The sequence below is a fragment of the Rhipicephalus sanguineus genome, chromosome 6 (genome assembly GCF_013339695.2).
Source record: "Rhipicephalus sanguineus isolate Rsan-2018 chromosome 6, BIME_Rsan_1.4, whole genome shotgun sequence".
NCBI classification, from domain to species: Eukaryota; Metazoa; Arthropoda; class Arachnida; order Ixodida; family Ixodidae; genus Rhipicephalus; species Rhipicephalus sanguineus.
In genome coordinates, this window is record NC_051181.1 from 80,145,597 (window position 1) to 80,158,328 (window position 12,732).

At 44.6% G+C, this 12,732-nt stretch overlaps 1 protein-coding gene across 1 annotated transcript in view; it reads left to right on the forward strand.

Moving 5' to 3' along the window:
• LOC119395938 (uncharacterized) overlaps nt 1-12,295 on the forward strand; it is a 29,256-nt gene extending 16,961 nt beyond the window's left edge. Inside the window, exon 3 of the mRNA XM_037662971.1 lies at nt 11,955-12,295. Within this exon, the coding sequence (XP_037518899.1) occupies nt 11,955-12,056 (102 nt within the window). The 3' untranslated portion in view covers nt 12,057-12,295. The remainder of the gene's footprint in view (nt 1-11,954) is intronic.
• Nucleotides 12,296-12,732: the final 437 nt, after the last annotated feature.

Here is a 12,732-nt window from a genome sequence, read left to right on the forward strand (position 1 = left end):
TTAAAAATATTTCAGCTACCTAACCTTAATACATTTTGTGCAATTCATAACGAAAGTTGGCCAAAACACCAGAGCGAATGAGCCCTCCACTCCACCTCTTTGTCATTATTGATTTCCTGTGCTTCGAAAAAATTTTTGGCGGCAAAACAAATTTGCGGATCTCTTCTTTCCACTCATCGGGCAATAATATATAAAATTTTGAAATAAATTTAAGAGGTCGAACAGCCATCGTTTGGTCGATCTTACGTGGAATCACCCTATTGTTTCTCGCCCCTCTCCCTCTGTTGTCGGGCTGGTCTCAAGGTGGTTCTGGCTGCTTACGCCAGGAATGCTTTTCTTTTTCCTGAGGGGACACGCTCTTGACAGTCTAATGAATGCTTAACAGGCCTACTTAAGCACCCACATTGTTTCATTCTGTACCATGTGCAGAGCTCCGATTTGAAAACTGCACTTTCAACGTCACCAAAGCTCGAGCGCACGTTATCTTTGGTGCTTCCTCTCAGTGGTGCGCTAGTTTCTTATGATTTTAGTGGGCATTTCAAAATGATGCTAAAATTGGTCCCAATTACCTGATGCTAGCGTTAATTGTACAATACATTAGAGCATTTACTACTCAATTTTGAGATTACCAGACACAAAGCTACAAATTACAGTGAAAAAGTCACAAATAAAGATTTCGCTGTCTGAGATCCCGTTCAGCCTTAGTAACAGTCGATGACAGTTACAAACGGTTACAAGAAAGCCCTGGCCGCAATTCTGCATGTATATGCCACTTATAACATTTGTAACTCGGCTTTTGTCTGTAGCGTTACGCAAATGTGTTCATCCGAAACAGATGGCTGCTTGTGAGCACCTTAACCTACTGGCTTTGAGATGATGACCATACTTGTTGCATTTATCATTGCACTGGCTCGTAGACACCCCTCATCCCCTTTTAAATGCTTGCTTTTGTAATGCCTTTAAACCAAAGTTTCATAAAATTTTTAATACTTTAGAAGATGTCAGTAAGGTCTGCAAGAAACACTTGGCAAAAGCAAGCCCGAACATGGATTATTTGAGTGGATAGTCTTCTTACGGAACAACGCTGCTGCTAGATGCAAATTATCAACCTCATTATATGTGCAGACTGACGAAGCAAAGCATGATATGATGGCACATCGTGTGGTGACTACAGCACAACTTGAAATCTTTTATTTCAAAGTTATGACATGTTTTGTCGCCTTTCTTACAATTACATTACAAGAAGCACACTTCCTTTCCATGCTAGTACCAGGAAACATTTAGAAAGTTTGTTAGGAAGCAAGGCAAAGTAGGCAATATATATATATATATACTCGAGCTTTCTGAATTGAATGTATACGTGTGCTCGTAAACATGTGTAGACAGAGGACCTGTGTTGCTTCTTTCAAGTGGAGTTGTGGGGCCCGTTATCTCCTTCCATCTTCATGCGTTGCCTGCTAGATGCCTGTTAGTACGCTCGAATCCACTTATAATGATACTTGTTTTAACAATATATCAGTTACAGTAGACTCTGTAAACGGAAATTTCCTAAATGAAAGCACTGCTTTAAAGGACAGCTGCCTCTAATATGACTTGAATTCTGCACCCCTGTTCATCTTTCAGTAAATGGAACTCTTCTTAAATGGAACATATTTTTATGGTCCCTTTTGGTTTCAATTAACAGAGATCTATTCTATAACAAGAAACTGCTACACTGTGAACCTATATATATTTTATATGGTGAAGTAACTCGCTTGCTACACCCCCGCACCATGTTATTGGTTATAACAGTGAAGTCTGTCTGCTAGGTGTCCTAGTCGAAAGGTAATGGAACGCGAAATTCTTGAAAACAAAGAGAAAAATGAGAAATACAAGGCGCTGCAGCCCTTTCGTTCAACAAGAAGCCTATGAGGAAGGGAAAAAGGCCTCTCCGAGTGGTCTCTTGTTGCCTGTGCCATGAGCTTGCCCATTACTAGACCGATTCTGGCCACAAAGGCGAAGCCTGATGATTAACATTTTCAACTTCCAGCCAGGTGTTGTTGACTGCTGACCCACAGGTTGAGGGATTGAATGCCTGCCGCGGCGGCCACATTTTCTACGGCGGCGAAAATGCTTGAGGCCAGTGTGCTTAGATTTAGGTGCACGTTAAAGAACCCCAGGTGGCCGAAATTTCCGGAGCCCTCCACTACGTCTCTCATAATCATATCGTGGTTTTGGGACGTTAAACCCCAACAGTTATTGTTATTATTCCAGCCAAGTGGTGGTTGGATCCAGCGCTTCAAAGAGAGGCACGGCATTCTGTACAAAGCTTTCGCCAGCGAGGGAGCTTTCCTTGATGTGAAGGCGAAGTGGAAGTGGGTCGACGAAACGCTTCCCCACATCCTGGTCACCTTCACTGACACTGACATATATAATGGTGACAAAACAGGACTCTTCTTTCAGATGTTGCCGTTCAAGACACAAGCACTGTAAAGGCGTTTATTGAACACTGGCGTAAGAGTCGACCGTTAGCTTGATCGACAGCTCAATTCACGGACCCCGAGAGCAAGCGGCATCCACTGAGCAATATGCGTTAGAGGCAGACCCACTAGACGTCACTGGATAGGGTGACCCACTATAGCGTTCGTTCCTCTTCGCTAGTTACCCCCGGAGACGAAAAGGACGCCATCTGGCGACCTAGCAGCTTCACTATGAGTGCATCATAGCACGGCTTGAGATGCTCGATATTGGCAATGTTGCGTTTATGATGTTATGATGGCGCATGTCTGAAGATTGTTCATTGGGTTCAGTCACGTAGTTGATGGGCGATGTGCATTCAACGACTCAATAGGGACTTTCATACTTGGGCAGTAACTTCAGGGAGACCAGGCACAGTGGTAGGGACGGAGAGCCATACAAGCACTGGAGAGGATGACCCACCATAGCGTTTGTTCCTCTTTGCTACAGCAATAAAGGGGACACATGTAAGGATGGCAAAAACAGCGATTTCTTTGCTAATGTGGTTGGGAGCGACAAGTGCCCTGCATTTGTCATTAGAAACTTTAAAGATCCCCGCTGCTTCCGCAGTGCAGTGCTGCCAGGGTACTGTTGCACAACCGTCACAACTGCAAGGCATGGACTGACGCGAGAACATTTTCAGTATGTGGCTGCTGGAATTTGATTGATGGATTGAGGGATCTATGAAGGAGGTGACGCTCATTGTAGATAATTGTAATGCCCACCAGTCATGCCTACGCTCTCAAGTGTGGAAGGCTTTTGTCCTGCTGCCAAACACATTTGCAGCATTTGCAGCTCATGGATGCTGGTGTGATTGCCAGTGCTCAGGTAATGTGCCATTGCTGCATCCTGAGCAAGTTAGTGTTGTTGACGGACATAGCTACTTAATACAAGCAGGGATCAACCAGATTTCAATATCAATCTTTTGATGGCTGTGCAGTTCATCTTTCTCACGGAGTCCAAAGTGAGTGCTGCTATGGGGTGGAACTGCTTTAGAAAGCATGCTTTTCCTTGGAAGCAGTGACTTATAATGCCACGGGCCCTTATTTCTATATATTGATGTGACCGGATTTCACCCACAAACACTTTTAGCACCGACTCGACGCAGGCTGCGCAGCAACATTTGGGGGGCATCACGATATTTCAGACTGTTCCGTTATGATTACTTGCAGGATGTAATTAGTCAAGTTTACTTGAGAGCTTACACAAGCACGAGCGATAACGCTGGAAGGTTCGATCACTGATGTGTAAAAGACGACACATTCCGCTGTTGATCAAATAACTGACGACCGAAGTCTGTGCTTGCCGCTTTAGGTGCACTTTCAATGTTGCTTCTTTTACTGGGAAGAAGTTCGCCCAATAAAGCGTTTCATCTTGTGGGAGGGGTGCAAGGAACCAGGTGGAGCCGAGAGAAGAAACAACCTTTACTGGCCAAGCCATGGCCCTGACTGCCCAATGTTCCACCATGCATGAGCGCCTCCTCGCTGTCTTTTTTTCTCTGGCCACTGCCAGCGCCCCACACTGTCCCCCTCCCTCTCTGAAGACTATGTAGGCGGGTAGGGGGTCGACACGGTTGGGTTGGGCTGTCCACTGCCAGTAGCGATGCTTGCCGTGTCCGATAGCCGTTGCCCCTGCAGGACAGACACGCGTCGAGCACTCCATCACCGACTCCACCATGGTGGCTGTTTTCTCTGTGTCATTCTCGTGCTTGCCGACGTCCCTGGGCAGCTCTCCTTGCTTGGCTGCCAGGAGACCTGTTGCTTGAGGTTTGCACCACAGTGGCACCTTACAGCAGCCCTTGACGAGTCCTGGGACACTCGTAGGATGCAGCCGAAGTGGCGGTCCTCAGTTTCTCTAGTTTCTTCAGTCCCTTCTTGCCCCTTTCTCTTCCTTCTTGCTTCCCTCTCGCTCAGCTTGCTGCTGACCAACACGTCCTTGATGTGCACACTCAGACGAAATTGTTGCCCTCATCATCTTCTTCGGTCGGACCTGCTTCCGTCTGCAGCCTGCGTCCTTCTCCTCACTCGCCGCTGACGCCTGCATTCTGTGCGGTCTCGTCTTCTTTGACCTCGGTGTTGCTGTCAGCCTGCTTCTTCCCAGTTCTCAGTGCCAGTCTTCACCTCCTGAATTCTCCTCAGTCTCCATCCTCCTCAGCGACCTCCTCTTTGCCATTCCAGAACTTGCCGGCCTCTTCATCACCACGCTGCGACTCCCCGACCCTCTCTTCGCAGTGTCCGAGACTCACTCGCCTCAGTTTTTAGCCCTCCTGGCAGTCTCCGGCATCATCCTCAACGATCTCCTCGACCACTTCCGCATATTCCTCATCACTCACGTTCTCCACGCCCTCGTCATCACCTCACTCCTCGTCGTCCCCTGGTGCTGCCTTGTCACTCACGTTTTCCTTGTCCGTATCTTCGACTTCCTCTTTTGCAGTCTCAGTCCCAGCAGACGTGGAATCTATCGCAGCAGTGCTGTTATGGTTCTTGTACTCTGCCCTCTGGTTGTGACCAGGCATCGGCCCAGTCAGTCGTGGCCCGCTGGTCGGTATCCCCCTGGCCTCGACGAAAGGGGTGGTTGCCGTGTCGAGCTGTTTAGTATCTCGAGCAGTTGGGCCCACTCTGGATCTGTCGGTCCTGGGAGGATCACATTTGGCACCACTGTGGGGGGGGCGCAAGGAGCCAGGTGGAGCGAGAGAAGAAACCACGTTTACTGGCCAAGCCCCAGCCCAACTGCCCAATGTTCCACCGAGTGCGAGCACGCCAAGGATGAGCGCCTCTTTGTTGTCTCCTTTCTCTGGCTGCCGCCAGCGCCCCCACAATGTTTACCGACTGTGCTTTGCTTGCTTCACCATCACACCACGTGAGAATATGAAGCCTGCAAAGCTCCCACTGACAAATAAAATGATGGCTCATCTGTGGGCCGCATTTGATGAGCAGTCTTCAGGACCTCAAAGTTTCTACACACTAACGATGCACTAGAAACATTGGAACTTGTAATTGATAGGGCTATTGTCACAAACGTGCTTTCATCTGATACTGATTGTGAAAGTAGCACCGATGACATCGTAAGGCAGGCTGCATAAATGTTGGTTCTCATAGGAGTTGCTGCAAACAATACATTTCCTCTGGGGCTTTGTTTTCACGAAGGACCTTCCTCTGCCCTTTGTGGAGCACCTGGACGCCCCGGAGAAAAATGCTTCCAAGCTTTGGGTAATACAAGTAAAGCTAGATGGACCTGGGGTTTTCTCATGCAAGCCAGTGAAAAGCACCTGGGGAGATGCTTGTGGCGATCTCACTGTGCAGTTTCAAGATTTCTCAAGCTGATAAAATGCTGCGGCCACCTTCTTGCATTTTATCGAATATACCCGTGTGTGTCTGTTCTTCTGTGTTGTCCTTATCACCGATGTGCATTAACGTATCTCATGCGCTATTACAGTTTTCTCACAACAGCCTGCGCCCCCTTTTTGTTTTTTAACATTGGTTATAAGAGTACATTTTTTGTGGCACTTGAATACATATTTTTATAAGTGGGTTTGACAGTGCTACTGAGACACTTGTGAGCCTGTGTATTTGCTGGAAGATTACACACAGATTTAATATGAGCGACTGTGCAACTCGTCCCGTTATCACGTGACAATCCTGGCCTTGCATGTGTTGTGTAAGTGCAGCAACTAGCTTGTTGAGCTAACACGACAAAGAACAGCAGCGCGTTTCCATGATCGCTAAGTGAAAGAATGCGGTATGCCTCCAGCAGCTTTAGACAGTACACCATTCGTGCTGGTGAGCAGATAAGTGGACACTTATCACGATAATATTGGTGGTTATGTTTCGTTATTAAGCTGCTCTTATATGTTGACTCCTGTATGCAGTGCTCACGGAATGACACACATCAGTACAGGGCCATGTAATGCACATACTTTCGTTTCCACAGTCTTCAGTTCGTGTTACACTGGTGTAATATTGTTTTGCATGCTTACATTGCAACTAACATCACCTTTAATGGTCAGATCCATTGCAACAGGATGTTGCTATTCCAAGCAATTGTGCATGCCAGTTGACATTTTGATGTCGCATTTTAATTTCACGAGCACTGTGCCTCTGAAGCACAGATGCCTCATTAATGAAATAGTGTGTCATATTTGATGGCTTCTTTAATCTTCATTATTTTTTGTATTTGGTCCTTTCCCACCCTCGAACTACTGTGTACTACTGTGTATGCACAGGGGCCTATACTTGGCCAGTCCTCCTGGACGACTGTGTGCCACTGTTCCACAAAGCATATTGAATTATACATGTATGGAGGGATGCAGACATTGAACCTTAAATGAAGGCAACTTATGGCTACAGTGGAATTTACATAAAGAAGTTAAACATTCTTGAAGTTGCACCATGTTACATAGGGCAGCCCTATCCAAGCAGAGCTGATGCACCTTGTGTCTCAGGTTTGGTTCAGAACGAATGGTTGTAACAACATAGCCACATTTTCGAACTTTCCCCCAAATGGTTCCAGTGTAATCAGCATTGATTTGTACTACTCGGATTTGCCATAGGTACATCAGTAATTACGTTTCAGGTTTGTTGCACCACTTGCCGGTCTCTTAGCTAAGCAGTCATTGTGTTCAAGTCCAGTGCCACCTTTTTCCAAGACCACTTACACCGAATTTTCCCCAGAACAACATTTATAAAACTGCAACAATGAAGAGGGCCAGAACTTCGATTCAATTCATTCCAGGGAATGACGTGCAAGCACAGCCCATGCAAAAATATTTTGACGTGTTGAATGCACTCGTAAAATGTTGCTACAGGAGAATCGTGCAGAAATCACGCACAAATGAGGCCTCAATCGCTAAAGCAAAATGTTCAGCACTGTAGTACACACTGGCTAGCTGTCACTGCATGAGTGATTGAAGCACCTGCCACTAGTACTGCTACATGCCATGATATATCAGCCATCCATGTTGGAGTGTACCGACATGCCTCTTTGTAACAAAGCTAAAGGGAGAGCCAAGATTACTTCATTATATCATTACATTGTTGTACCGCTCTACTGCGATATAGTTGGAAAAGTTGGAACATTCAAATAAGATGGCGATCTTTTTAAGGCCTGCTTAATGCAGCCACATATGCAATGAAATTTAACAGTAGTGGCAGAAGAATCTTTTGCTAAATTTAATTCATTAACTATTTGTTAATTAGAAAATGTGCAACAGACAAGCCACCTCACAGATAATTGCAGTGTTATCAGCCTGTTAGTTGAAGTACCATTTATGATTTAGCACTCTGACTTCATTTGTAACAGAAGCGCGCCTGCGTAAGATGACACCTTTGGTGTCATTTTACGGTAGAACCCCACTGATAAGTTTCTCATGGGATTGTAAGAAAAAAATGTAAGCTGGAAAGTGTGAGAGCCGGGAAACGGGAGAAATGAGAGTAGTGTTTAGCTGCCTCCAATTTTATTTCAAACTTGGCACTTAAATGAAAATTGGGCAGCGTTGTCGGGTACTTTTTTAAGCCAGATCAGCAGAAGGTTTTCTCGAGCACCTGCAGTTCCATGTGGCTCTCGCCATCGTCACTTGTGCGCACATATTTGCTCAATAAAGCCCGTGCCACTACACTTGATTAAGATGTTGGCTCCGGCGCCTGCTCCACCTCCTCCTCAACTTTGTCGTAACTCGTGCACATATTTGCACACTTGGCCACAATATTCTTGATGGATGAAACCACAGATATGACAGCAGTGTCATCCACAAAGTGTAATCATATGCGATTCTGTTTGCACCAAGACTCCATGGCCGTGAAGGCACAGTCTCCAGCAGCCTCTCCTGTGCCATCTACGTGCAGATCAAAACACTGATTGAAGCAGTGTTCGATTGTAGCAGCAGTGCTGGTGCTCAATGTCGGTGCTAAATAATTCATAGTACCTAGTAGTAATAATTCATAGTACCTGCTCAATGTCGGTGCTAAGTAATTCATAGTATTTGGCTGTTTCTCATGTTCCACGCTGGCCAGGGATGGCTTTACAATATGCTTCCTGTAAAAGTGCTCTGTATTTATTATTCTAGCATCCAAGGGCTGAAGGTGGCTCGTAGGGTTGGCAGCAAGAACCTTTAGTTTGAACAACTAAGGTTGAAGTTAGCACTTGTCTGGCCTTCTTGTTCCTTCTTGTGTCATCGTTTTATCGCGCTCCTTGTTCAAGTATGAACACCTGCAACATTGCCAAAATATCAGTTTTCGAAGAAAAACCACCTTGATATTCTGTAGCAATATAGTGTCTTTGGGATGCGCATAGCAGTTGTCGAGAAAGAGAGTAACTTTTCTGTTCTGACAGCCCATCTTAGAGTCGATGTATCCCATGAACACCTAAAAAAACTGAGCATGCCATCCATGTCTTGCAGGTAGTGGATATTCTTGATACAACGTGAGTTCCAAAACTTTCCTGTTACCCATGGTTTCGTTATTTTAGAGCCATCCAAGTTGCAGCACTGGGGATTGTTTGTTGCTGCATTTATTGCCGCTGCAAGCTTCGCTTTTAAGGCTCAGCATTTTAGATGACTGCACCTTCGAAGACATGCCCACTTTGCCAGCATTGCCCTTGGCTTGTAATCCTTGATTACATAGGCACCATGGTCTCTCTGCATTTGTCAGCGGTTGCATTGTTGACGCTTGCAGCCTCTTCGTTCACTGTTCGGTAGTATATTCAAAGCCCATTTTCAAAATGATCGATCCATCTGTTCTTGAAGACGAAGCTTGTCAGTGATCTCCAGTACCTTTTTTCATGGGATGGCACCGTCGAAGTTCACTCCTGGGACCCTGGCTCACTTGAACCTTTTGAAAATGGCCGTATCAAGCTGCATGTCCGGGGTTGCTTGCACTTGACATTGAATATTCATGCATCTTCTTAAATTTTGCTTATTATTGCGGCAATGGACTTGAAGTACAAGGCATCAGTCATAGCCTCTTCACTTTGGAGGCCTTCTGCATTAGGTTTTCTTTCACTGCACTTAGAATGTTCAAGCTTCCTTGCAGCAAAAGTGATTTCTGCTTTCTCTGTGTCATCCTGTTTTAAGACTACATATTTGGTGCAACGGAAGTCTTAAAGCACTGAGCAGATGCAGCACACTTGCACGACCAACACGACAACCCACCATAGACACAAAGGAAGCATGGGCACCTCCAGTAACGATGGCAGTATGAGTACACACCAGCAGAATGGCTCTGGGCAATAGAAACAAATCTCAAAGGCTTCTGCCTTTGCATAGTGCACACAACTAATTTTCCGCCCAAACATGTCATAGACACCATCTTTGGATAGCAAATACAGATCTTGAAGGCCATGCTATGGCTGGTGGGAATTGAAAGTACCATATTTTTTGCAGTATAACCTGCCCCAGCATATAACCCACACACTTAACAGTTAACTCTACAAAAATAATAAAAAAAAGCTATGGACATAACCCCTGCATGTAACCTGTACTCCCCACTTTTAAGCACATTTTTACGTTTTTGCTGCAGGTTATATGCGAGAAAATACGGTATGTGATAGGTGTCTCCTTCCACAACTTCAGGTGGCCAATTCTATCATGCTCCCAAGCCAAGCGAAACAAAAATGCATGAAACACACTAAATATTAAATAGACGTGCATTCACGCAACACTATCCAAGTGTTCTTTGATACACAGCTGCACTCGTTCACCACCATATCCTACAGGGCTTCACGCTCTTTAATGGACGCAGCATGAAAACATGTCACTGGCACGTCCATCAAAGAGCACGAAGCCCTGTACAATGCGGCAATGAATGAGTGCAGCCGTCTATCAATCAGAGTACTCTTTGGAACGCTTGAGCAGCATCTATTTCATTTCTGGCATATTTTGCATGCTTTTGTTTCTTCTTGGAAAAGCTAGCCCGGCAGGTTTCAGTGCAAAATAAATGCTTAGATTTAGGTGCACGTTAAAGAACTGCAGGTGTTCGAAATTTCTGGAGCCCTCCACTGTGGTGTCTCTCATAATCATATTGTGGTTTTGCGATGTTCAATACCAGCAATTATTATGAATGCTTAATACCGAGGTTATTTGAGGCAGTCAAATCAATTTGTATGAACGGAGCACATTTACTTGAGTTCCTTCTACTGCATAGGTGGCTGCACAGTGTTAGCATTCGACAGTCACAATTATTGCATTGTTTGTACATTGCTTAAAACAGACGTGGCTGTACATTCATAGTGCCCAGCGACTCTGCTTGTTTGGTTTTTGTGTTCTGCCAGATAGATGGCAGTGCTTTGTCAGCACTCAAAGGCTATGCGTTTTGAAATCGCCCAAACATTGCTCTGTAGATACAATCGCTTTCGAAGCATTGTAAAAAAAATTCTTTGTTCATTTTCTACAGTACCAGTTTGTGATTATGACGAATACGTAGCTGTAATTGCTTAGAGAAAGTGTAAAGCGAATTGGTTGATAAGGATGCTTTAGGTGTGTTTTCGAAAAACGAAACTTTAAAAATGTGCTGTAAAGAAAGAAGCAAAATAAGGTCACATTTGGTATAGTGCAGAGAAGGATATAGTATACTTTTCTTGTTAGCAGCCTCCAAACAGTGCCTAAGTAGGCGGCGTCTGCCACTGGCAGATGTCGGTATGACTTAGGTTCGAGCATGACGACTTCGGGATGTTTTAGTTGCCTCCTTACCTCAGAGATTATGCCGAGGAGCTGTGCATTCTGTGTTACGTGTTCTTAACTTCTTTGTCATGCTTCGCTGCCTGCATTGATGATGACATCATTTTTTTCTGTTTTATTGTGAAAATTTCCTCTTTTTGAAATACTGTTGCGGTGCTTTTACTTGTACTTCAAATGTCAAATTTTCTCTGGAGGCTTGCCTATATCTACACCGACTGAAACTAGGTATTTCTGGTGGGCGAAAATTTCCTTGCATTTGACCTTTAGGGAGTTAATACAACTTTTTTGATTAAAAAAAAGCTTATCTTGAAAAGCAATGCTTCTTATGGTTCGTAGAAGGCTTCATAACATTTCTACACACATAATTATTTCTCTGTATGTGCAGCTCAGCAAATGTCCCTGTGCCAGTCGTCAGCCTTCATGAAAATTGCCCTCAAAACTGAATACTAATATTTTCAGGATTAAGCTGTCTTTTTTTTTTTTGATCAATTTTAACTTATTCAGGTGCCATGTTGCTGTTGCAGCTTCCAAGTGTGTTCCCACGGAATGTGAAGTGTGTGCACAGGTTGGCGAAGTTCCGGAAAAATATTTTCTCTGGTGTATTTAACATCGCCACTGCAGTACTAGGCAGTGAGACAATATGCTTTCAGTTGCACATAAAAATAAATTGAGCTCTGAAATTGAATTATTGGGTGCATTCACCTCACCCATGCCACTTGGACTTCAGTTAGCTTTCCTTGTAGCTTTTTTCCCCCTCAGGACGCCCTCAGTATCTCTTCATCTGTTTCAGATCTATCACCTTGAGCACAAGTGCTTCGAACTGGAGGTGACGTCCAAGAAATTCTGCCTCGAAACACTCAAGACGCTGGAGAAGTGGTGTGAGCTCATCTAGTCACTGACCACTGTGCTATTTTTTTTTCTTCTCCAAGAATATCGCAGTTATCTGATGTGTGAATGTGACAGACTGCACAGTGTGGTGCAAAGTTCAATGCCTTCATCGCCGTCTCCGTCGGCAAGGGACTTACTTTCTTGTTGCTTGTAGTGCCTCCGAGTGATTACGCAGGTGAGGCACATACTCAGGATCCTTCATTGTTACAAGTCTTGATAACAATAAAGCATGTTCACGTTTCATTTGTTGCTTGCGTTTGAACTGCGTTTCGGAAACTACAAAAACGCCACTTTCGGAAACACTTATGTTCACGAGCTTGTGCATTTTGTTGCAAGCCACTCCCTCACTACTGTGAACAAAGTGTCAGGCAGGGTAGCCTTAAAGCAAGCCCATGTAACGATAATTCACTGAAATCTCATTTTAATGCCTGTCTTGAATCTGCCATAGTGAAAAAGTGCAGCATTCAAGAACTCTCAGCATTTTCTTCTTTACGTCTATGTTGCAGTACATTACTTTTAAAAAGTCCCTCACCAGGCCTTAAAGGGACACTAAAGAGAAACAATGAATCGGTTTAGATCGATGAATTGTGCTCTGAGAACTCGAATGTCGTTTATTTCGCCATCATAGGTTTATTAACAGAGGAGAAAATCAAGTACAAAGTATCATTTTTAAATTTCGC